The sequence below is a fragment of the Podarcis muralis genome, chromosome 2, assembly GCF_964188315.1.
Source record: "Podarcis muralis chromosome 2, rPodMur119.hap1.1, whole genome shotgun sequence".
In the NCBI taxonomy this organism is placed as follows: Eukaryota; Metazoa; Chordata; class Lepidosauria; order Squamata; family Lacertidae; genus Podarcis; species Podarcis muralis.
Window position 1 is genome coordinate 84434269 of NC_135656.1, and position 25717 is coordinate 84459985.

At 44.4% G+C, this 25717-nt stretch overlaps 1 protein-coding gene across 1 annotated transcript in view; it reads right to left on the reverse strand.

The window, feature by feature from the left end:
• The window catches only part of PODXL2 (podocalyxin like 2), a 53333-nt gene that overhangs the window by 23007 nt on the left and 4609 nt on the right, over positions 1-25717 (reverse strand). The window contains exon 2 of the mRNA XM_028719193.2: positions 3395-3685. Within this exon, the coding sequence (XP_028575026.2) occupies positions 3395-3685 (291 nt within the window). The remainder of the gene's footprint in view (positions 1-3394; positions 3686-25717) is intronic.

Consider the following 25717-nt stretch of genomic DNA (forward strand, 5'->3'; position numbering starts at 1 on the left):
AATCAGCACTCAACCTGTTGAATAATTCAATATGTTGTACAAACTAAGTAAATTAAATGCCATAAAGACATTGAGTTGGTTTAGGGGCCATGTTTCCAGTCCTCCAAATTATGGTGTAGACTGTACAGTAGAGGATCAAGAGCAAGACCATTGCTAACATGCTCCCCTCACACTCCTCACGGGACCAGTTTAATGAACATTTGATCCTCCCATAGTTTGTGTGAGCCCTCCAGACTTGGGCTATAAATCACAGTTTATTTGACTGGTTGGTTTGGTTTAGGGGGCTTCCTGATAAAAGAATAACTTTTTGTTTTGTTTCTTTAAGTGATCACATGAGGGAAAGCATGAAATAAGCATGCCTGGATATGTCCAAAGCATCCAGGTGTGTGTGGATGTATAGGCATTTGGAAGAATGCAACCCTTAACAAATGCTTCACAGTTAGAAAATAAAATGGGTATAGGTAGGAAATAATGCCCAAAATGGAGCACAAGCGTGCAAGTATTTATGTACAAGTGGAAATGGAAAGCATGTACCTAAGCAGTCCAAGTCTATTCAAAGCACATAAAGTTCTATTCAGTTGTCCACATGTATTTCTAGTAATATGCATATTTTTCAGGTACTGGGTTAGCATGCATGCCAAGAACTTGTCAAAATACTATGACAGTTGCACGGAACACCAGAACAGGAAAGCTTTTTGTGGCGTTGCACATAAGAAGAATCACAATTAAACTGCCCAAAGCTCCAACACCAGCACTGTCTAAATATCGTGACAGGAAACCTTTCTATCCCATTAGTAAATATGTAATACTAAATTAAAACACAGGGGAGATAACAAACATCTTGATAAATGCTGTATTTCACAGCTCATGATTCCTCACAGTTATGCCAGAACCTCCCTGCCCTCGCCGCTCTCTCTTTTACACTAAGACTCGAGTGTTACACATTACTATATTTTGAATAGTTTCTTCAAAAATTTAGGCCCAGTATGAAAATCTTAGCTTCCCAGCTCTGGGATGCCTCTGCAAGAGTGTTCCTTTTTCTCTTCATCTTCTGACAAAGATGGTTATTGAACTTTTATTTCTTTCATCCAAAGCTACCCAATGATTTATATGCCAAAGGTGCTTTTAGTCCAGACACAAACAGCAGCAAGGAGGTTGTGATACTGCTTCTAAACACTAGCGTTGTGCCACAGATGCACAGACTTGCACTGTTTTAGCTACCTACATCTACCATGGATACAAAGAACAGGCATGTGGAAAACACAACAGCTTATTTTCTATCTATCTATCTATCTATCTATCTATCTATCTATCTATCATCTATCGGACTTATATACCGCCCTTCATCATAAGATCTCAGGGTGGTTCACAAGATACCAAGGTTATAGAACAAATAAATAGTTAAAACAAAAACAACAAACCAATAACCCTCCTCCCACAAAGACATTTAAAAGGCTGTAGAGTATTAATCAGCCAAAGGCTAGAGAAGCATTTGGCAAAATTATAAAAGGCAGACTCAGAAGAAAACATGGATGATTGCAATGCATAAATAGCAGCTTCTTAGAAAGGGAAGAGGTTATGTTGGAGAGTCAGGGTTCTTTCCTTCTACCTCAATCAGGTTCATAAATATATGTGGATGAGAATAACATGACCAAGAGGGAACCATAAGATGGCTTGCTATTGCTAATGTAGTCTTTATCCTAGCAGAAGGCTAAGTTTGTTTCAGGCAGGTGTCTATAGAAAGAGACAACTTGAAAGGATATAGTGTTCTACTAACAGACGAAACTCAAACTAGGCTGGTATCCACTGAGAGAAAAATGAAAGCACAGAAGGCAGTAGGGGTGGCAATAAAGGATGAAGGTCAACTTCTTGCATTGTACTTAAAAAGCAATGCCTGAAAATCAGGTCAAGATTGCACAAGATAATCTCATGAGCTTTGCAGAAAAACCAAATACGCTCACACCCTTTTTCACCTCATATCTCACTCAGCAGGCATATCAAAAGCACACTCTTAAAATGGTGGGTTGTGGGGGTTTTTTTGGCAAAGGATATCTTTTGAAAAACGAGGCTTCGAGGAAAGGCAATATTTCTATAAAACACTGGGAGTAGAGAGAGGAGGATTAAGATTTTAGCAACTATTTCTGCCAAGTCCTAACGCAGCAGCAGCTTCCATGTATTAGTTATATCACTACAGTGTTATACTCGTACATAACACAGTGGTGCCCCGCAAGACGAATGCCTCGCAAGACGAAAAACTCGCTAGACAAAAGGGTTTTCCGTTTTTTGAGTCGTTCCGCAAGAGGAATTTCCCTATGGGCTTGCTTCGCAAGACAAAACGTCTTGCGAGTTCTTGCGGGTTTGTTTCCTTTTTCTTAAAGCCGTTAATAGCCGCTAAGCCGCGCTTCGCAAGACGAAAAAACCGCAAGACGAAGAGATTGTCTTGAGAGGCACCACTGTATTGGTTGCAGACCTGCAGAATGTGCAGTGCTTATTTAACAAGAAACTCCTGTTCAGAAGCTGTCCCACAGGTCCCCCTGAACTATCCAGCTTGCATGGCAATGATCAGGAGCCTCATCAGCTCTACTCTTCCCACAACCTACTAATCCCAAGGAGGCATCTGTTCCCTCATCCCAAACCTACCCAACTCAACCTACATGTTTCCCCACCATGGAGGCTTACTGTAGAATGGCCACAATTCACTCTTCATTTACATAGTGTCATTGCCAAATTGTTGTTCACCTGCGTCTTCCATATGCTACTTCTATCTCTATCCCTCTTTTTTTCTTTTTACCACAGAAAACCTTCTGGTAAAGAATGGAACAGGAGCACAATATCCACGGCTGATTGCTAATCTTCAGTCTTTTCCAAGAGGCATAGTTTTTACACATGCAGTAATACCTCTGGCAGCAAATCTACTGATAGTTGGGTGCTCCTTCTCTATTTCCTTTCCTGTTAGCACCATTTTATCAATATTTTAAAATTTGTGATTTTTATTATTTATTAGCACTATTAATGCATTAATTGTAAAACTGATTTTGAAAACACTTTGCTGCCACCATTTCAGCCATTTCTGAGCTTCAGATCTGTATTATAGCATGATACTTACACCCACACCTCTATACCTCCCAAAGTGTGGAAAATCAATGGCAATTCTCCTTGTAGCTAACAGTGGAAGAGCAATTATTAGAAAGTCCTGGAATATGCCTGCCTGGAAGCACCCATGAGAGGATTCCATCTCATGGGACTCCTAAGCTTTGCACACACAACTCAATGGAAACATATATGAAGTTAAAATGAATCCCATCTTTCTTCAGCCCAAATCACATCAATTTGAGAGAACAGAGGTCTTCCCAACAACATACAAGGGGGGGGGGAGAGGGATAAAACAGACTACCTGATGACTGTCCCACATACAAGCTGGAATCATTTATGTCTCCACCATCATCCCAAATATACTGGGTCTGAAGGATCTTGGAATCTTCATTCTCCTCGCTGGAAAAGCCTGAACCAGGTGAGGCTAGCAGGGCATTGGGGACAAGGTCTGGTTCTGACACCTCCAAGTTTGGCTGTTTGCTGGTATCTAGAGACTCTAAGTGAGACATTGCTGAGAAATCCACGAAGGAGGTTGAAGTCAGTCCTTCAGTACCAGGATCTTCTGAAACTGCACAGTAGATGCACAAAGAACCTACAAACAAGAATGAGAGCAATATCAGTTTTAGTAATCATACACAACCTCGAAGGGGGGGGGGAAAGTAACTGAGCTCTCTCTCTCTTCAGAAAAGGGCACCCAAAATGATCAAAGGTCTGGAGAAATGTTACAACATTTCAGGGGAAAGACGGGTAAGGAGGGGAGATAATTGAGGTGTATAAAATTATGCATTTGGGTGGGGGAAAGGTAGATAATATTAAAACCTCTCTCATAATATTAGAACCAACAACCAGCCAATGAAGCAGAATTTTAGAAGACTCAGGATGGACCAAATGAAGTACTTCTTCACAAAGCACATAGTTGAACTATGGAATTCATTCCTGTAAGAGTTAGTGATGGATATCAACTTGGATCATGGGCATAGCCAGGATTGTTGGCCATTTGTTGGGGGGGGGGCAGAACCTCAGTTAGCTATGTATTTTTATTGATTTTTATTTATTGGGGAGGCAGCTGCCCTCCCCCTTGGCTATGCCCATGACTTGGATGACTTTAAAAGAGGATTATACAATTCATGGAGGTGGGGGTTATCAATGGCCACCAGCCACGGTGGTTATGTTCTACCTCCAATGTCTGAAGCAGAATTATAATGTGGCAGAATACCAGCTGCTGGGGAGAGTGCTGTTGCATTCCAATGTCCTGTTTGCAGGCTTCCTGTAACCATGTAGTTAGTCACTGTGGGAACAGAATGCTGGACACATGGGCCTTTGGTCTGATCATGTGGAGTTGTCCATACATTCTCTCAAGGACAGTCACAGGCTTCTCTGCCTTTACAGTAACATTTTTACTCACTTTGGTATAAATGCATTATCCACAGCAATCACACAAAAGTGATGAATATACTCTCTGGGGGAAGAACGTCATTTTCAGGTACGAAAACCACAATGCATCCACTGCGGGGAAAATAAGATACTGCTGCAAGTGAAGCAACCTGAAGGAACCCTTTTTAACTCTGCACAAACCAGTGGGTAACTATGAATGTATCTGCATTGAAAAGTGACTGCCTAGAAAGCCCTTAAGCCTTTTTGAGAGAAAAGCTGAAATACTGCAGATGAATGCATGAACTATCATCAGACGTCTCAGTGACAGAACCTAGTAGCTTCCCATTCCCATCTGCAAACAGAGGGGTGGGGTGGGGAATAGTCTGTTTTGCGTATTCATTTCATAGCCATAGTGACCTCAGAAACAGATATATTTAATTCACTAAGGAATTAAATTCCCCCACCTCAAATTCCTCCAGAGTGTGGGTCGTGGAGTCTAGCAGTGACTGAGACACCAATTCTGTTTTTTTTTTTTTCTGAGGGTACAGTACTATCAAGCTAAGGAGTCAAATTGGGTTCCTGGCTCTGAGCACTATGTTGATGATTGAGGGACCACTGAACCTCAGGTTGACAGGCAGGAGTCCACTAATCCAACTCTCACAGCACCAGAGCCCACAGAACTGGAGCTAGGACCCTCATGAGCACTTTCACCTAGGTTTGAGGAGCAAGTGCCCCCCCATAGCATACCTTGCCAGTTGAGTGCTGCTAGGAGCACAGCAGACAGAAAGTTATGATACACAGAACTGCCTACCTTTTGACCAAAAGGCTGGCCCTAGTCTTCCACAAGGGGACAAAGCCTAGGAGAGGTGGACTGGAGGCAGAGCCACAAAAGAGCTCAGTTCAATACAACCCATGTTGTAGTAAGTACTCACTAAGAGCTGTCCTTGGTGCTGTAACAATCGACTAGCCTTGCCCTATGCGTTGGTCCCTCAATGAGAACAGGGCAGATTCTACATTGACCACAATTCTTTATCCTCCTTTACTGCATCTTTCTGTGAGATCTTTGGTTGGTCACTATGCTAATAGGAATTCTAAAATTCAGTTTCCCTTTTCCAAGTCACCCTGAGCAATTACACCCTCAGTAACTGCCCACTCACTGTTCATTACAACTTCAAAATATTCTAAAGAGAGATCCTTCATTATGAACGAGGGACTGTGTTTTCACTGCACTGCAAAAGACTTTGTCCCTTTGATAAGAAGGCTTTCCCTCATTTTGACATACCAAGTTTCTAGAGATGCATGTGCTTATCTCTGCAGGCCAAGACAGAATTAACTCTGTAAAATAAACTCTTTAGAACTAAGAATTGCACCCTGACCCATGACATTTACGTAAATAACTATACTGTCTTGATTTCTCACAATCCATTGTTTTGTTTGTTTTTGATGTGTCCACATTTAGGAGTTTATGTTAATTGAGTGGTCGGGAACCTATAGGCTGTGGGCCTAATGACACCCGACAAGCCTCAGAGGCTGGCCCCCGAGGCCATTTTGGGCAAACCACTACCACTTTTCCTGAGCCTGACACCATGCCAGGAATGGAAACTTCAAGCCGCAGCTTTAAACTTCAAGCCACAGCTAAAAGGAAGAATAACCTGGAGCGCTCCCAATTTTTCATTTGTGTCAAAGTCAGCACTTTTTGAAATGGGCATCTTTTTCTGTCACACTGTGTGTGTAGCGAATTGAGAGCACACTTAACTGGCCAGATCCTATTCCCTGTGTTAAAACTATATCAAACAGCAAAGCTTTGCTATTGCTCAATACACATTACTCATTAAAATAGGGAGAAAAAGTAGTGCTGTAGTTGGAAAGTCATGTGAAGTAAGCAAGCAAGGTGTGCATGTACTACATCCATCTTACTCCTGGCTGTTATGGTCCAGGAGACCATATCTGTCTAGATGTACAGAGTGTACAGAGGGGTGGGTTGGCAGCAGTTACCCAAGTTAGATTAGCATGTAAGCAAATGGGCAAGTATTAAGAAGGGGTGGTGTTGGTACCCAGAGCAGTCTTTGGATTGGGACTCCATAAACATGAAAACAGAAGGGAGAATTTACACACTATTCATTCCAGAAACTTGAAATCAAAGGGAGTGCCTTTTTTGAGCCTTGGATAATGCTTGGTCTGCAAGAGCTTTTCCACAACTGATTCATTCATCCTTATTTTTGGAGACTTTTTAATTGCCCTATGTGCTTTCTCATTTTAGATCAATAATACAAAATTAGCTAAAGGAGATCAACTAAGACAAAGGCAAATACCAGAGATAGCAAAAGTATGACAGGAGCAAGCAGCATTGAAAAGAAGTGCACTGCAGCATAAAGCAGCCAACCAAGGCTTCTCTGGCCATCCCAAGGGATGGACAACTCTCACCAAGAGTTATTTGCACATAGCTGAGTCAGTCAGACACTAAAGCCAAAACATCCCAAAATATGCTCCATTATAGAGCATGCAGCATGCCTTTGCAGGTCAGATTATATCTTGCTTGAACACTCTCCTAGCTCAGTCTACAAGGAGAGAGAGATAGAACAGAATTGTGTCTAGGATTTTTATGCCTTCACACAGCAGCTGTCACTGAGCTATTATTAGCACTACAGCAGCATCTTGAGACCCCCAAAAGAGAGGGGTGTGGGTGTGGGTGTGTGGGTGTATAATTGTTGTGCTTGGACTATAAACATATGCAAGTGAGATAACAAACACACACTAGTTGCACTCAGAATAGACTAATCCCGTTTATCTGCTGTGGCGACAGATATGCAAGCTGCCATGACTGGCACGAGCCTTTGATTGTCAAATTGAGTAAAACCACCAGCCACTCCCAATTCATCCATGATCTCAATGTGACAACAGACTCCAATGGGCCTGACAGGCAGCAGAATGCCATCAAACCCACCTCCCTATCCAAGCCATGTAACTGCTTGCCTATGCTGCACTGTTGGTGGTGCTAGAATCTTGTGCTGGCTTGAAGGCCCTAGTACTAGGACCCTGTTGCCCAGTTGTATTAATTCCCTTGTGTGCACAAGTTCATAAGATGGGATAGGTACAGAGGCACAAAGAAATGAAAGTGTATGACTGGCAACCTTATTTGCTATGCAGCCAAAGATGTCTTTGCTACAATGTGTACATGTGACAAAGCTGTGGCAAACCACAGTGCCCTGGTGCATGTACCTGTAAGATACACATGGTTAAAAAGCACACATTTACTGCATACGTATGTAACAGTTTTATTAGTACATAAGCCCTCTTAGATCTGCTATGCATATATCTGTTAAAAAAATGAAAGTGTGGGTTGCAAACACCATGTCAAAAATGCCTAACAGGGTAATGTGTTAGACACAAGATTCACCTTCTCTTTCCTTCTCGAGGAACTCCCATCAGTGTTACAAATAAACCCAACACAGATTCCTAGGGGCAGGGGAAGTGGCAAGGTTGCTTCATACCTCTTTATTAGGTAAATAATGTTCTGTTCCTTGAACACTGAACTAGAGAGACACCAATTGGCCATATTGCATAATATAATGTATTCTATATTTAAACCAGTGGTTCTTTGGCTTTTACTGTAACAGCAGTCAAGTTATTACCAGATTACACACAGCTACATTTACAATGCAACCCTAAGCATGTTTACTCTGAGAAATAAATTCTATGGAGTTCAACAGAAATGCAATAGTAAGTGCGTTTCAGATTGAAGCCTCAGCCAAGAAAGGTGAGGAGTGGTTTACTAACCTGGTTGAAACTCGAGGAGCATGAACTCTTACACATTGGGCAAGCCTTATACAGTTTCATGTGCTATCCATCAGTATACTGGATACAAAAGTATATCTCCCTCAGTGAGAGAAGAGGGAGGGATACAAATAATTATTAATGTGATCTCATGAATCTTAATTTCCATTCATCCAATTCTTTGGCACCAATTCAAACTTTATGGGCTGGATGCAATGTTATTTCTACTCAGAGCAGACCCGCTAAAGTAATGGACATTACTTCTCCAGCAGCCTAAGGCTCCTTCATCTTGTCTCTCTTTACTCTACCTTCTTCGTTTCTCTGACTGTTCCAGGGGGAAGGGGAGGGAGACTCCCTGGATTCTTCTGCATATTCTCTGTCTCCTGCCCACCCCCTTCCTGCCTCTGATTCTAGAATGTTATCTGCCCCAGGGTCTTCCTGCTCACCAAACCCTATTGCTTCTTCAGCTTGACACCTCCTCCTTCCAGTCTGCTCTCTCTTCTCCCTCTGACCACTCATCGCCATCTCATTACCAATCCCCTTCTTCTTCTCTGGGGGTTCCCCAGCTGGAGCTTCCCATTACTACTCTGCATCCAGCCAGTCCATGACAGTTGAGTAGAGAAGTTGGGTGATATGATTCCACTAATGAAGGGTCTTTATAATCGTAAGGTTGGCAGTCTGCATGTCGGGGTGAACTCCCATTGCTCTGTCCTAGCTCCTGCCAACCTAGCAGTTTGAAAGCATGCCAGTGGGAGTAGATAAATAGGTACCGCTGTGGTAGGCAGGTAAACGGTGTTTCTGTGCACTCTGGTTTCTGTCACAGTGTCCTGTTGCACTAGAAGCAGTTTAGTCATGCTGGCCTCATGACCAGAAAGCTGTCTGTGGACAAACGCTGGCTCCCTCGGCCTGAAAGCGGAGGTGAGTGCCACATCACGTAGACAAATTTGACTCGACTTAACTGTCCAGGGATCCTTTACCTTATAAGGTTTGGGAATTAATACAATTCTTCATAGTTTCCAGGTTGGTGGCAATAAATCTCCAGCTAAGGTATCATTGATGTATGGAAGTGAGAGCTGTGATGTATGGAAGTGAGAGCTGGACCATAAAGAAGGCTGATCGCCGAAGAATTGATGCTTTTGAATTATGGTGCTGGAGGAGACTCTTGAGAGTCCCATGTACTGCAAGAAGATCAAACGCATCCATTCTTAAGGAAATCAGACCTGAGTGTTCACTGGAAGGACAGATTGTGAAGTTGAGGCTCCAATACTTTGGCCACCTCATGAGAAGAGAAGACTCCCTGGAAAAGACCCTGATGTTGAGAAAGATGGAGGGCACAAGGAGAAGGGGACGACAGAGGATGAGATGGTTGGATAGTGTTCTCGAAGCTACAAACATGAGCCTGACCAAACTGCGGGAGGCGGTGGAAGACAGGAGTGCCTGGCGTGCTCTGGTCCATGGGGTCACGAAGAGTTGGACACGACTAAACGACTAAACAACAACAACAACAAGGTATCATTGTACAGTTTAGACATATATGGGACCATTAAATCTTTAAAAGTTTTATAAAATACTGTTGAAGAACCCACCCTTAGATTTTTAAGTACCTCTTTTTCTTCTTCTGTAATTGCCAGTGGGGTTTACTTCCGAGTAAGCATATACAGGATTGTGCTGGAAACATCTCTCATGTCTACTGCCTTCCCCACGCATTCTCTATAAAAGTCCTAAAGCTTAAAAATGCGGTCACCTGTGACGAGCCTGGCCTTCAGGGGAGCTAATCCCATTAGTGCAAGAGGTTGTTCCCAGCAGTTTGTTTACCCTCATTTAACACTGAACTGTTTACCCAGTTTAAACCCTTTAAGATTCATGATCCGGTTTACCAGGCTGGGCTACTATCCTCAACCAAAGAAAAGAAATGCTAGCCAAAGCACAAGAATTAGCAGTTGTGAAAGTATCAGCAGTGGGCTCAGTCTGACATTTACTTCCCTCTCTGAGTATGAACTTAACCCTGGGAATTTCAAGACTTCAGCTAAGCTGAGCTGCAGAAAATTTGCTTTTGCAAAACTTGGTGGATCTGAGAGCCAAGTTCTTGGATTTGCTTTGCGCTACTGTAACTCTAATTTGCACAGCAAATTTCCACCGATGCAAAACAAACTCAGCCCTGCCTTCTGGTATTTTATTGCTCAAATTGGTCCTGCAAGAAGTACATAGCTCTAACAAAACAGCACTAGCTATATGCAAGTATCAATGTGTAAAGATTATGCTTTACAATCTTCATTACCTGCCTTCAAATATTCTTCCCAGCTAGCAGGTTAAAGATCTAACAGATTGTGAGATGTCTAATGCTCACTGAGCAATGGTAATGGCAAAGCAGGGATTTGAACTCTGGTTCAGCTTTATCATTGTCAACTGGGAGCCACACCAATTCTACAAAACCTCTGGTATACTACTAATACCATTGCCCTGAGCAATATCCACATATGTTTTGCCTACAACAAACCAAGTCCTTACAAAACACAAGTATAGGCCTGTATATGCGTACCTCAGCCTAGAGTGCGTCTCAGTCCTGCCAAGGACATATAAGACACGAGGCTTTATGAGAGGCGCCAGTGCAATTATACAAAGATATTTGTCTCTTTGGACTTGTTCAGGGATGTTTTAAAGACTGAGTGAAGACTCAGTGTACTGTTACCTTTTGCGTGGCAATTCCCTCCCCATCCCCAAGATGAAGTAAATAAAGACACCGGACACCAAATTAAGATTAATGGGCGAAAATGGCCACAACTTTATTGATTACAGGAAAGAGCGGTATTGGCCTTAGGCATTGGCCCTACCAGACTATCCGGTCTAACCGGGAAGGGTTAAGCACCAACCGGGGGAGCCCCCGAGATGCACATCCCTGGGCGCCTCCCAGGGGGTCACCGCTCGGGGGGGGCGCTTTAGGCCCTAGCCTCCGTAGGTTTCGGACGAGGCGACGCCCCCCGGAGTCCTTTAACGCAGTGTTTCCCAACCTTTTTTGGGCAAAGGCACACTTGTTTCATGAAAAAAATCTCGAGGCACACCACCATTAGAAAATGTTAAAAAATTTAACTCTGTGCCTATATTGACTATATAAAAAGTACAGTGGTGCCTCGCAAGACGAAATTAATTCGTTCCGCAAGTCTCTTCGTCTTGCGAGTTTTTCGTCTTGCAATGCACGGTTTCCCATAGGAATGCATTGAAAATCAATTAATGCGTTCCTAGGGAAACCGCCTTCAGACCAGGTCCGGGGACAGTCTGTCCCCCGACCTCTTCTGAAGGCTGGGGGGGGGGGACAAGGGATTTCTTCCCACTGCCAGCCTTCAGAAGGCTGTTCTGAAGGCTGGCGGTGGGAAGAAAAGCCCTTCTTCCCACCTCCCGCCCCGCAAGCTCCGGGGACAGGAGGGCTTTGCTGCCGACCGCCAGCATTTTAAAAGCCCCTGCTGTCCCGGGGCGATTTTAAAATGCTGGGGGTCGGCAGCGAACGCTTCGCTCCCGCCCGCCAGCATTTTAAGATCGCCCGGGGCAGCGGAGAAGTCTCCGCTGTCCCGGGAAGGCAGGCGGGGGGAGCAAAGACTTTTGCCCCCGCCTGCCTTCAGAAGAGGTCCAGGACCTTGTTCCGATGCCCGGCGGCGGGGTGCGAGGTTCCCGCCCCACCGCCCGGCATCGGGGCATCGTTCCGATGCCGGGCGGCGGGGTGCGAGGTTCCCGCCCCCCGCCCCGCTTCGGAGCAGCGTTCCGAAGCGGGGCGGCTGGGGCAGGTGTTCCCGCCCCCCCACCCCGCTTCGGAGCAGCGGGAGAAGCGGGGCAGCTGGGGCAGGTGTTCCCGCCCCCCCGCCCCGCTTCGGAGCACCGGGAGAAGCGACCTCCCCGCAGCCCCTTGCTTCAAAAGAGGTCCGGGGGCAGCGGGGAAGAAGCTACCCTTCAATCTTTGGGGGAGGTGATGGCGTTCCTCCCCCCCCCGTCCTCATTTCTTAGCAATACCCCTGCCAATGCCTAACCGCCAAAACCAGGAGTTGTGACGTTTTGCTACGAGGTAGGCGAAAAAACCAAGTGGCTAGAAATACAGCCAATTGAGCCAAATGGAAAAACTCCTACCCGGCCCCTTGCGGCGACCAGCCAAGGCCCATAGCAAAGTCCAAATGCAAGCCTAAAGCCTAAGGGCGGGTGGGTGGGAAACCGCCGCAGCTGGGGAACGAAAGGGGCGAGCCAGGGCTGCCCCGACCTTAAGTGAACCTGGGCGGGCCCGCCCCTTGCGGCAGCCGATTGGCTGCCGCTGTGGGCGGTGATTATTGATGAGCTGGGGGAATCCCTGCTTCTCGCGGGGCTGACGCTAGCCCCGCGAGATTGTTGATGGGGTCGAGAGCCCGCAACCCCACCCCCTCTCTAGATCGGGAGTGGCTTTATTCTCCAAGAGAGATGGGAACAAGACAAAGATCTCCTGACTGTACCTACAATTATGATTGGGTCTGCACATCATTTGCACTTACACAGCATATTTTAAAACAGGTTTGTTCCATTCTCAGAAATTAAAACCCAAGCAAATTCCTGGGTGCCAACATGAAAAGATCCAAGGTAACCAGACACCGAGGATTTTCTAGGCCCTGGCCAGATCCTTTTTCGGATTCCACAAGAAGGAAAGACTCCTGACTAATTCTTCTGCATTGAGCCTGGCCTCCTGACTTCAGGCATCCAAGGAGTTTGCTCTAGTTTTCCCTTTCTTTAGACTCCGTGGTGCCTTTGTACAGGAGTAAAACACTCAGCCTAAGCATGCACAACAGCCATTCCCAATCTGACAGCAGCTCCTGGCACCCCTGACATCAACTGGGCTAATTGGAGTTGCAGTCAAAAATATCTAGAGAGCATCAGGTTGGGGAAGGCTGCTGTGCAGTCTCCAGTTTACTAGCAAGGAATGCTTCTTAACAGCTGCCACCAACAAGTTATTACAGCCACCGAGACACCTGAAAATAAACACAAGCCTCAGGGAAATAACTGCATCAAGGCCCAAGACTTCTCTGTTCCAATCTGTGTCCTGAGCTTCCTCTGCTAATCTGGGCAGAATGTTCTTTTCTAAGAAAGCATTCAGCAGAGCAATCTAGACAGTCTCTTGCATAAAACACATTCTAGCTATCTAACAGATAAAACAATTTTGTTGCATCAAGTATTTGATACAGAGAAACGGCACAAAATTAGAACATGCTCTTTCTTCACTGCTTTGTTTGTGTGTAGTTTATAAATTCCTTGATCCTTTGTTCAGCATACCAAACAATCCAAAATGGCACCAGTTGTGTGGTTTCTAGGCTAGCCCCAACACAGAGCGCCTCAAGCCTAGCCATATGCCCTTATGCAAGCATCAGTTACACTGCAGTACAGCGGACAAGAGAATTTTCTGGCCTCTTTCTGAAGCCTAAAATGCCAAGCAGATCAGACCTGTCTGCCGCCACAGCCCTGGGCCAAGCAGAACTGGGCAAGTCATGATAATCATCATGCGCTGGAATCGCACTATCACACCTCTGCCAGATGACAAAGTACATTAACATCAAATTTGCTCATATTCTCAGACCAGGCAAAAATGGAATATGAAATTCACTTCCTTGGAAGGCCTAGTGAGTGAATTACAGGAATGACAAGCTATTCACTGAGTGGCAGACCAGGGGGCCTGACCTGGCCCACTTTACCTTTCAGGCCAGTTTAGACTAGGGTTGCCATACGTCTGGAATTTCCCAGACATAGCTGGCAATCGGCCATTAGAAGCAGTGTCCCGGCGGAAATCGCTTAAATGTCTGGGGAAATCTGGACGTATGGCAACCCCTGTCGTCAGTGTTGTTTTGTCAATTTTCCTTAAAAATAGCTCAAAAACTTCATTATTATTTTTTTAAGATTTTTTAAAAAATGCTCAACAACTTTGGCCCAAAGACCCCCACAAAAATTCAACAACTTTTCTGTCTGGATTTCAACATTTTGAAATATGGCAATCCTAGTTTAGACAGCTGTGAGGGAGCAATGATTTGACTGCAAATTGGAGAGAAATCTGAGGTGGGGTTACGGATTTCATTAATTGAAACTTTCCCCCTCGATATTTGAAGCACCATAGCTGGCAGAGTTAAACCAGACCAAACAGAATACAACACACACACAAACATATATATACAGTTGGGTTGACCACAACATAGAGGGCTATGCCTTTACAATGGAACCAAGTAAAGTGAAGCTGGCCAAACCTTAACCATCATGGCCAGCATAGGCGAAGCTTATCGCAAGGCATGAAAAGGCGGTGAATGTGTGACTCAAATTGCCTTCCAACTATTTAAAAGTCATATCACGGCACAGTTAGGGGGAGGAGGAGAAGACAGGAATGAGAGGAGCTTTATCACAGTTTAAGCGATTGTGGGAATCGCTCACAGAATTCAGCTGGCAAAGTGGGTGCAGCCGAGGTCAGTTCTTCTGTAAAAATAAGCTACCAGGGAATAAAAAGGAAATCAAAATTCTGCGAACAGCAGCAAGAAGACTACAGCGGTAGGATTGTAGCATACATTTTACACAGGATGGCTGTCAAAGAAAGGGAGACTTGTTCCTCAGATGAACAGCTGTGGCATGGTGGGGGGGGGGAGCCCATTCCCAAAGGACAGCAGATGCAGGTTATCCCCAAAGCAGCGACACAGTTAACAGAGCAAAGGACAAAACTCCAAGGAAACACTAGGCCAGTTGTAAAGCCAAAAGGAAACCTATCAGGAGGAACCACCTGTTGGACAGGGGGGCTGAATGAGTCAGGAGGCTTAGTGTTGGAGCCATGTCAGGGGCCTGGACTAGGCCGAGGAGGCAAAGTGAGACTAAGCTCAAGAATCCAGAAAAGGCATGGAATAAAGTCCAGGGCATTTGGGGGGGGGGGGGGGGAGAGACGACGACAAGTTGATTAAAAGCCTGTAGAAAGGATGCCAATAGGCTAGAAACTGAACATCATTAAGGGATATGTATGGGCAAAGGGCCTAGAAGTGTTATATAGTGTGCAGGCCTACGCTGAAAAAGCCACGTGTTGCGCAGAACAAACACATTTGCCAGCACACCATGGCAGCCTCTTAAGGCCTAAGCACAGAGGGATGAAAACAGACCTGAGGTTGCCAGTGCCTGTGTTAACTTTTCCATTTGAAATAATTAGGATTGCCCATGGCGTAACACTGAAGCAGAGCTAAAGAAGCAAACAAGCCAAGCCAAGCCAGGCAGCCAAAAGAGAGGGACTAATTGGTTTACAGCCTGCCATATGGCAACCCCAGAATGGGGAACACACTCCAGTGTAATGGAACGTGAGTGTCACTGACTAGAATGTAAGAAACGAGGTTACACAAAGAACAACGCTGAAAAGCAGGAGGGCCTTTGACAAGTGAGTTTCCCAGCGAAATTATAAAGACAGACACACGCACAGGCACCTGGCACTGTATTCCGCTCTACAACTTTAGTACCCTCACCCTGAAACCTCCTGGGCCCAGCTGTGCGAGTCCCCAACCTTTTTGAGATTGGGGGCTGCATCTGAAAATCTGTTGCAGAAACCATGAAATATCTGTTTCTCAGAATGCACCCCAAAACAGGCAAAACACCTATACCCTTCCTCTGCAAAAACCAAAAACAAATAAAATGCAGACAAAAAAGGTAGGCACTCTCCCAAAACAGGAAACCAACCACCGCCCCACCACAAAGCCTGCAATTAAATAAATAAAAAGAATCATAGAACTGTAGGGTTGGAAGGGACTCCAGGGGTCATCTAATCCAATCCTGCCAATGGGGGTGTCTGAAAGCATCATTAAATCCACAGAGGCTATGTTGTGGCAGGGAGGACCCCAGCATTATTATCATGTGGCAGTGCCATCATAATCCTCTCCTCAAATTCCTCCTCTTAGCTGACCATCTTCATAGCCACCAACCAAGGCAATGGTACTCTCAGAGCCAGCAACCAGGACAAAACAAAACAAAACCCCACAGTATGGCATAATGGTTGAACCTCTTAACTAAAATACACCACCAATACTGATTGCTTATATCCCAAATTTAGCTTCTCCCCCTAGCTTGCTGAATTCCCTGACATGTGGGGCTAAATTGGATTTCTCTTATATGGATTTTCTGTTTCCAAGTGAAATGTGTCATACAGCCATCAAAGTAATAACAAACAGGACCTGAGAAACTCAGGTTCATTTTCCCACTCAGCTAGGAAGCTCACTGGGTGATCAGGCACTCTCCCAGCCTGACCCAGGTTGCAGGACTGTTTTGAGGACGTAATGGGAATAAATAAACTATGCACCCCACCTTGACTACCTTCAAGGAAAGGTGGATGTAATAATTAACAATGCATTAATAAATAATGAAAGGAGTCCTATGGTAAGCATATACTGGAGAGAATGCCACCACACACAACACACGCTACCTCCAACTATAATAATGTAAGGATTAAATGTGCTAACAACATGTCCTGGGTATGAGGGAAGCAGCAGGCATTTAAAAAAAATCTCATTTGGCCACGAGCCAGCGAGCAAGAGGGGGCAAGCTCCCTCCGAAAGCTTGGAATGAGGATAAGACAAGTCCTTTTCCTAGGGGAAGACGAGGGGCACTTTCACCTATAGTCTCCAACCTACAGCCACAGAAGATGACCAGGAACAGAAATGCCTATGAGGTTGGAAGCCTTGAAACCATCTGCCTTCCTACTTTTCCCAGGGTCACACCAATAGGAAGAGAAGTAAAGCTCTTTCCCCACAAAACAAACAGACAAAAACTAGCCGCATCACCAACATCAGCACATCCATCTGGTCGTGCTTTCCAATCAGTTGGTGCAGGGTTCTTCTGACTGCAGAGAAGCTCCTCAACACACACACTCTTTTTTTGAGGGGTGTGGGGCTTCACATGTTCAACTGGATTCACAGATATCAAGGTATGTCCAGAAGGGTGTGAGCTGACTTTTGGGGCACTGGTAGTTGGTGCCATCTGCTCCCCGCTCAGTGAGCTCACTCAACACACACACCATGCAGGGACTCCCATATACACTGAAAGAGTCAGATTGCAAGAGCTGCCAGTAATCTTAGGACTGCCTCTTACAAATGATTTGAGTCTTCTGCTAATAGGAGTTCTGTTGGTTAAGTGACTGAGAAGAGAAGTATCATTTACAAACTCATGGTGAGTAAGGATACTTCTGAATCACACTTTCATGGTGGGAGGGGGAGAAGATACCAGTACCTGCTACATATAACAAAATGAGCAGGGAACATTTAGCTTATCTTAGGTGCAGAAAATGGGGATCCAAATATTATTTAAGCTGCATTAGAACAGGGGTGAGGAACCTCCTGAGCATCCTTCCAGAGGAAAAGGTGGGTGGAGTAATGAAGGTACCGGTAAATGTTACCTTTGTACAGCAGGGCCTTTTTCCAACACACACTCACACACCTCTGTCATCTTGCCATCTACGCAACCAAGAAGCATTATCAGAGCTCAAGAACACATTCCAGGCCAGCAAAAACACCCAAGGAAGATTCAAATAAGGACTCATAGGAGATATGGCCGGGGAGGGTGTGTGGCCTGGCTTGGGGTGTTCCATTCAGCCCCCAGTTCTGAGATTCCCCACCCCTTTTTTTAGAATATAAAGACTGACAAAGCAGTTTGGATAATTGTGAGGTTCAAGTGGATAACGTGGAGTCTACGATGTTTAGGAGGAAAGAAATATAACAAACAAAGGCTATATTAATGCCATTTTTTTAAAAAAACAAATAGGGGAGAGAGATAGGAATGCAATGGTTTGGAAGGAATGTCACCTGGAGTCTCAGAGATGAATGAGCAACACTGAATAAAAAGTCTGGTGTAGGGGAAAAAAAAGAAAAATAATATTTATAGATTGATTTATTAAAAAGGCTGGTGTGGAAGCACTTAAGCCTCTCTGCCCTTAGCCAGGAATTCAACACATCTTTACCAACTTAGCCTACGAACTAGAGCAATGTCAGAGCAGCAAGTGTAATTAAACTGCCCCAAATACATATAATAAATAAGGAATTTCCTTCCAGAGTAAAAACATTGTCCTCTGGCAAATTCCTGCCACACGGAGATACACAGTACAAAATAAAAGTTATTCTTCTAGGTTCACAAGACAAAGAGTTAGGAAAGGCAGAAGACGCAGGCCTCATTGTCCCAGTTTGACTGCCTGAGGAACAGCAGCTTTAATGAAGGTGATGGGAAACCACAAATATTGGTCCACTCAGATTTTGACACAGTGGCTATCTCCTACATACATTAGTGATGAATAAATGCGGAGGCAGCAGGCGGTAACTACTGCCATACTTGAGTGTTATTGAGGGGCACAATTTTTTGTGTAAATGAACTCAAACAGCTATTCCTGTTCTTTATAGTACCTCAATATCTGCTGCTTGAGATAAAGTACTCATTCAGAACAATCTACAAGTGAAGATTATGCCAACGGGGAGGTAGGACCTCATAGAAGGACCCCATGCTAACCTGCTTCAGTTTATATCAGGCTTTCATTTGAGAGACTCCCCAAATTTGTGCCCAAGCACTTGTCCAGCAGATGTTATTCAAAATACGGAGCTCGGTCCAAAACGGTCATTTATTGATAATCACTTGAGACAGGGGAACAATGATCAGCTAAAAGAAGCATCTGCCACTGATGTCCCCTGATGTACAAGCTACTGGTGGAAAAAGGCAGGCAGAGATCCCAAGGAACTTCTGTTACACATTGTCAGGGAGAAAATTTGAGGGCAGGATAGCAGTGAGTTAAGCTACAGTGGGGAAATAGTGAATCATTTATAGAAAATACAGTGGCTCCGCATGGATTTGGTGGAACTGGCAGGCAAAAAATACAGGAAAAATGGAACAAACTACTTATTCACACAAATGTGTAATTGGCTTATGTAATCCATTAGCACAGGATGTTTAGATTTTTGCACCCACCCACTCCCCCAGGAGGATTAGGCAAGGTTGTGGAGGAAGGTCTGTCAATGGCTATCAGATATGATAATGAAGAATGGAACTTCCATGTCCAAAGGCAGGATAACTGATTACGAGAAGCTGGAAAGAAATGGGGTGGTTGAACCCATTGTGCTCTTATTTGTAAACTTTATGGTGGTATCTGGCCCCTGTTGCCCCAGTACATTGCCTCCACGACAGACAGATCTTTAGCACCATCAAGCAGAATAATTCTTACAGGCAGAGGGCTGCAAATCCAATCCAGAAGTAGCGCTATAAACAAACACATTGCCAACCCATGATCATCTTTCCTATGCTATTATCTGTGTTCTTTCATACAGAATGAGAGCAAGGGTGGTTGAGAGTTTCATTTTATTCCCAACTGAGTAGAAGAGGAACATTTCTAATGGTTAGAAAGGAGAAAATCTGGCTACATGAAAAGTGAGGAGCTGTCTGTGGGCTTTACGATCCTTGCACCTTCTTCCGAGCTATTGTTTCCTGCAGTTTATCACAGCTTAACTATATATTTTTAAAATCCCTGAGTCGGCAGAAATGTTGTGCCATCGTGATTTGACACGCTTCTTCCGCAGTCAAAAAAAGCAGGTGCCTGATGAGCCGTTTGTCTTGACAAAGAAATGGTGCAGTACGAGGCAACTCCACGCTTAAGCGGCTCCTGCAATCGTGTCCGTGGTGCTTATTGGGCTGACATCCTGCTGCTCCACGTTGGCGGTGCAGGACGTAGTGCAGATTGCACGCACAATGTTGGAGGCTCACCAGGATTGCAGGTTTGCACCAAGAAAGCCACAATCTCAGTGGCTTCCGCCTGTGAACACAGAGAGAGCTCAGAGCCCAGACAGAGCCCTTTTGTCTATCTCCCCATGATTATTCCAAAGCATCTGACCCTGGTTCCTTCTCTATAGGAAATGAGTCCTGCACCCCTATATCTACAACCCCCCCCCACAACTTTTGCTGCCAGTCTCTCATTTATTAGTAGAACATTCTGAATGCAGGATTAGGAAGCCCAGCAGAGCAATCACTTCTAATTAGGACTGCAGAAAACATAGGCGAGAGGTCAGCATTCCTCTGGCACAGACCAAGCCGGGAAAGAGGCAGGCACCCCACAGAGATTCTAGCACACCCACATTCCCAGGAGCCCTGTATATTTTCTGGGCTAGTAGCAAAAAGCAGGGAAGCAAATGCCAGTTTAACGACCCATGATGTTGTGTAGGGGACACATGAATATTGACTAGTGGCACACAAGACTGTAAACCAGCAGATTGTTAGAATTAATTTTGCATTTTTAAAAAATCCTGGGTTTTTTTGGAATTATAATCCCACCTCTTTGTCAACCTATGGAAAGAAACTGCTAGCACACCCCACCCCCCGATTTTTCCATTGCAAGAGATAAAGGAGCACACTCATCTATTTGTTTCTAAGTAGGATGTCTATGCATGGATATCCCAAGAACCTAAAGATGAGTGAGGGCAGCAGAGATCCCGTACACTTGCAGGAAAATAGAGCGTACGTAGATACATACATACATCATTTTATTTTCATCGCCACCTTTCCATAGTGAAAACCATGCTCAAAGCAGCTTACAACATGAAATAAATTACATAATTACAAATATAGCAGAAGTAGTCATCAGTAATAAATAAAACACATAAAAAGTACACAACCAAATTGAACAATTTCCACATACATCAAAAGAAGCTCTAAAAATAGAGACACAAAAAATTAGTATCAGCAACAGTAACACCCCCCTCCCCACACACAAATACCCCAACCCAAGAGTCTGTTCAGCAGCCTCAGCTTTTGCAACTGGGTGTCAGTCAGGACCTCACCAGACCAGGCAGGGGCCTGCAAGGCCAGGGAGCAGGTCTTCCAGGACTCACAGCCAATGAGCAACCTCCACTAAAGGTCCAAAACTGCCCACAGAGGGTTGTGAAGGCACCTTTCCCTATTTCTGACGGAGAAGAACAATGCAATGGTCCTCTCCTAGACCTGCAGAGAAGTCGGTAGGAAAAGCGTAACGCTAGGCTGCTCAAACAACACAGGGAGCTACAGGGAAGGCAATAGTCCCAGCCACAGCACAGTGTTTTTCTGGGTCCTCTTGCCCACTACAGTATGTCAGATCATATGAAGGAGAGTTGGTGAAGAGAAAGTATATGAATGCTTCTGCAAGTGAAAAGCACAACCCAGAAGCAGTAAGATTTGCAATCCCAGCTACCCCTTGCCTCATGTGTGAATCCACCCAAGCTATATTCATGTAAATGAGATATGTTAGCCTTATTCTTTGGGGACGGCTCATTCAAATTACTGTACCATTGAGAACTGAGAGCAAATCGCATAGCCTCTGGGCTCTAGGAGACCATTTAGTTTTCCTTTTGGCCAATTTCAGTGCTCCCATTTTGCCTATTTATCCACAACATCCTACAAGGCTGTTCCTCATTTCAAGCACAAGGGAGGAATGTGTGCTCTAATTCATACTCTGTCACCTGGAGCTCTCCCTTGGAGTATGAATATAGTTATTTAAACCTCGGGTGCCTATAATTAAAGAAATGGTTCCTTAGAAAGATTGACTGTGTTGGATGTGTAGCCATCCCAATTTGCTGGAGTCGAGCAGATTAACTAACAAGGAATTAGTCAAGCAAGATAGCCGAAAGGAGGAAGATGCATTTAACACCCTCTGGAATCTCACAGCACTGTACACACAAAAGAAGAGGGTGACCGAGGAAGGAAAAGAGATGTCCTTCTGTAGAAAGGTCTCATCTCTAGTGCTCATTCATCCAAACTGTGTAGTAAACATAATCAACTTCTATGTAGTTTGGCTGAGGAATGCCTGCTACTATGCCATCGGAGTGCCAGGCTTAAACACAGCCTGCAGCACATTTTTACCCTCAGTTTCCAATATAACTTTTCCAATAGCGGTGTAATTCCTGTTCCGCTAATTCCAGAAATAAACTTAAGTTCCCAGAGAAAACTTGAGGCTACCTATTGTGGCAATAGAACCCATCCTCACTATAGATCACATCCATACCATACATTTAAAGGACATGGTTTCCCCCAAAGCAATTCTGGGAACTGTAGTTTGCCTCTTATAGTGCTACAATTACTAGGATTAGGAACTAGAGTTCTCAGGACTCTTTAAGGGGGAGTAAAGTGCTCTAAATGTGTATTCAGAATGTGATGTTGATGTGACCTCTGGTGAAATAAAATCCGTGTTCCCAGTAGCAGCAGGAAAATCAGTTCAAGCATTTGAACGGCCACAACCTTCACTGATTATTAATTAGGCTAAGAATTTAGTTAGCAGCAGATTGCATCTGCTACCTCTCATCACCATAAAATTATTTAGGAGCCATTACGTGAATGAGAACCCCAGGGAGTCTCAAGGACCGAGATCAATCTTGTGCCTGGCAGATGGAAGATCTCATTATGGGAAGTTAAAGGCACTACTTCAAGGGAAGGGACTCTTACCTTTGCTGGGATGAACCTGGGCAAACCATCCTAGTTATTCATCCTAGTTATTCAGTAACATTGCAACAAAGTTCTAGCATTGTGCTATTATGGGGGTCAGCAAACTTTTCAGCAGGGGGCTGGTCCCTCAGACCTTGTTGTGGGCTGGACTATATTTTGGGGGGGGGGGAATGAACGAATTCCTATGCCCCACAAATAACCCAGAGATTCATTTTAAATAAAAGCACACATTCTACTCATGTAAAAACACCAGGCAGGCCCCACAAATAACCCAGAGATTCATTTTGAATAAAAGGACACATTCTACTCATGTAAAAACATGCTGATTCCGGATTTAGAAGGCGATTGGGCCGGATCTGGCCCCCAGGCCTTAGTTTGCCTACCCATGTCCTATTACAGTCTAGAAGTGTTGGCCTGGAATTGCAGAGAAACTATGGAGAAATCCTATTTCCATTTACTTAAGAACAATTCCCATTGATCAAAGCCGATGAAAGTATTTCATTCACAACATGATAGTTGGGTGTCCCATCAACCAGGCACATTGCTTTTTCCTTTCCATGGTCAGAAGTAAGGGGGGGAAAGGGATGATATCTCTCAATTTAATAAGCTGAAATATGAACGAGTCTTCTGCCCCTTCACACAAGCCACAATTAAACAAGGAAATATCTAATTAGCCAACCTGGAAAACTATGGCCAGCAGCTTCAGAACAAGCTGGGATATTAAAACCATGGCTCAAATATGGTATAATATCCCGTTTGTTCTGAACCTGGTAACCACATTACTGCTATGGATAGAAACTTCCTGATTTGATTGCTCATGTCACAAATTGAGAAGTGAAGGAGCTGCATGGATGGGCAAAACACCTGTCAATATTGACTTAATATCATTGTCCAAACACAGCTACAATTTCCCAATCGCTTATACATCTGGAGTCTTAAAACAACAGCTGCTGTGGAGTGCTTTATGACTTTTTAATTTGCTGAATTTAATAACCCTATTAAAAAGCAGGGCTAGCGTTTGCGAGGTTATTGCAATGCCTCTGTAGGCATTGGAAGGAAGGAAGATTTTGGAGAAGCTTATGGGGCGGGGCGGGAGAAATTACATGTCCTAACACTTAATGTCTGATGCACTCTTTCTACCATAATGTTACAATGGTCTTGTTCCTCCAGCCTGGCAGGGCTTCCGTTCCAGAAGGATGTGCCAATGTTTCCTAGTGAAAGCACTTCCTTCAGTATGGCCACCATGTTCCAAGGATGGGAACAAGCTTTCCACATCTCAGTAACCCATAACTGTGGAGCTGAACTTAAAGGCAACCTCAAAACTATGTTAGATATTGAACTACACCTAAAATACCCAGTTGTTGCTTTAGTGAATCTCATATGTTAAAGGCAACCCCCCAACCTCTTAATAACTTAGGGACAGAAATGGTCTGTACCAATATTTCAGCCCCCCCCCAATTTGCAATAAACAAACAAAGATTTGTGAAGGCCAAATTTATATACATGGGGGGGGGGGGGAGGACCTGTGGCTCTTCTGATGTGGATAGACTACAACAGCCATGATTCCTGACTATCAGCCATGCGGCTGGGGTTGATGGGAGTTCCACATCTGGAGGGCCACAAGATGACGGCATACAGGCATTAGTCCCAGCTGGTCACACTTGGCTGTTTAGAGTGGTTGAAATTAAGATGCAGCCCATCACTCGCTTCCCTTCAGCCTCGCAGAAACCCCCAAAGTTTCTTTGAGGCCACAGTGGAGAGAAAGGATGCTCAGTTCTCCCTTTGGCTCCTACGCCACTGAAGAGCACAGAGTGCCTTGTGGGCAAGAGATGAATGCAGCCTGCCATATTGATCCCGAGTCCAAGGCAAAACTATGCATTTCAGGTCCAAATGGGAAAAGGAGTGAGCTCAAACCTTACAGTCTTGAAGCTAACATGGGGATTTAGGGATTAAGACAGTGAGATGAGCAGCATCATAAATTGGTAAGCAGATAAATAAATGTTTTATAATGCAGCAAGATAGGGAGAACAAGGGTGGGGAGTCAACTTTTAAGAATGCATTAAATTCAAATTACAGTGGTACCTCGGGTTAAATACACTTCAGGTTACAGACTCTGCTAACCCAGAAATATTAGCTCGGGTTAAGAACTTTGCTTCAGGATGAGAACAGAAATCGCGCAGTGGCAGCGCAGCAGCAGCAGGAAGCCCCATTAGCTAAAGTGGTACTTCAGGTTAAGAACAGTTTCAGGTTAAGAACAGACCTCCAGAACGAATTAAATTCTTAACCTGAGGTACCACTGTAATTTGATGTGAACTTGTTAATTTTTTTGAAAAGCAATAAAAATTGGCCAAAAAAGAAAAAAGAAAAAAGGGAGCGGAAGGATAAGATGGAAAGCCCTTTCTCCCCTTTGCCCTGTCCTGCCCCCCTCAGAGTTTCTTTGCAGGTCCACATTTATTATTTGCCTACTTGTGAAGTTAAGCAAGCTTTGGATAAATGTTAGAGCACTTAATTATGGCTGGACAGAGATGGATGAGATGAAAGGGCCTTTTCAGTAGTGGCACCCCAGTTGTGGAATGTCCCCCCAAGAGAAGTCTACTTGGCCACCAACTTTGATTACTTTTCTGGGTCAGGCGCTAAGACCTTTTATTTTCCCAAGCTTCTTAAATCAGAGGCAGCAAGACTTTGGGGGGCTTCAAGGGAATCCATCCATACAGACCAGCTAAAGGGTAGTTATTACCCCCTCTCCACTCACTCACCTCCCAGGAGAGGGAGTGATTTCCATCCCCATCAGGGCAGAAAAATGCTACTGGTTGACAGAATTAGGTCCATTGAACTAGGAGGTAACCATCCTTGCATTAAATCATTTAATTGAACTCTACTGATTCCCCCCCCCCCACATTCTCAAATTTATTTTATCTACTTTTGAACTTATTTGATTTTGTTTTAATGCTGCATTTTGTCTTGCTGTATTTTTTTATTTTATCTTCATTTGTTTTATTTTACAAGCCTAAAATCACATAAATGAATAATAAAA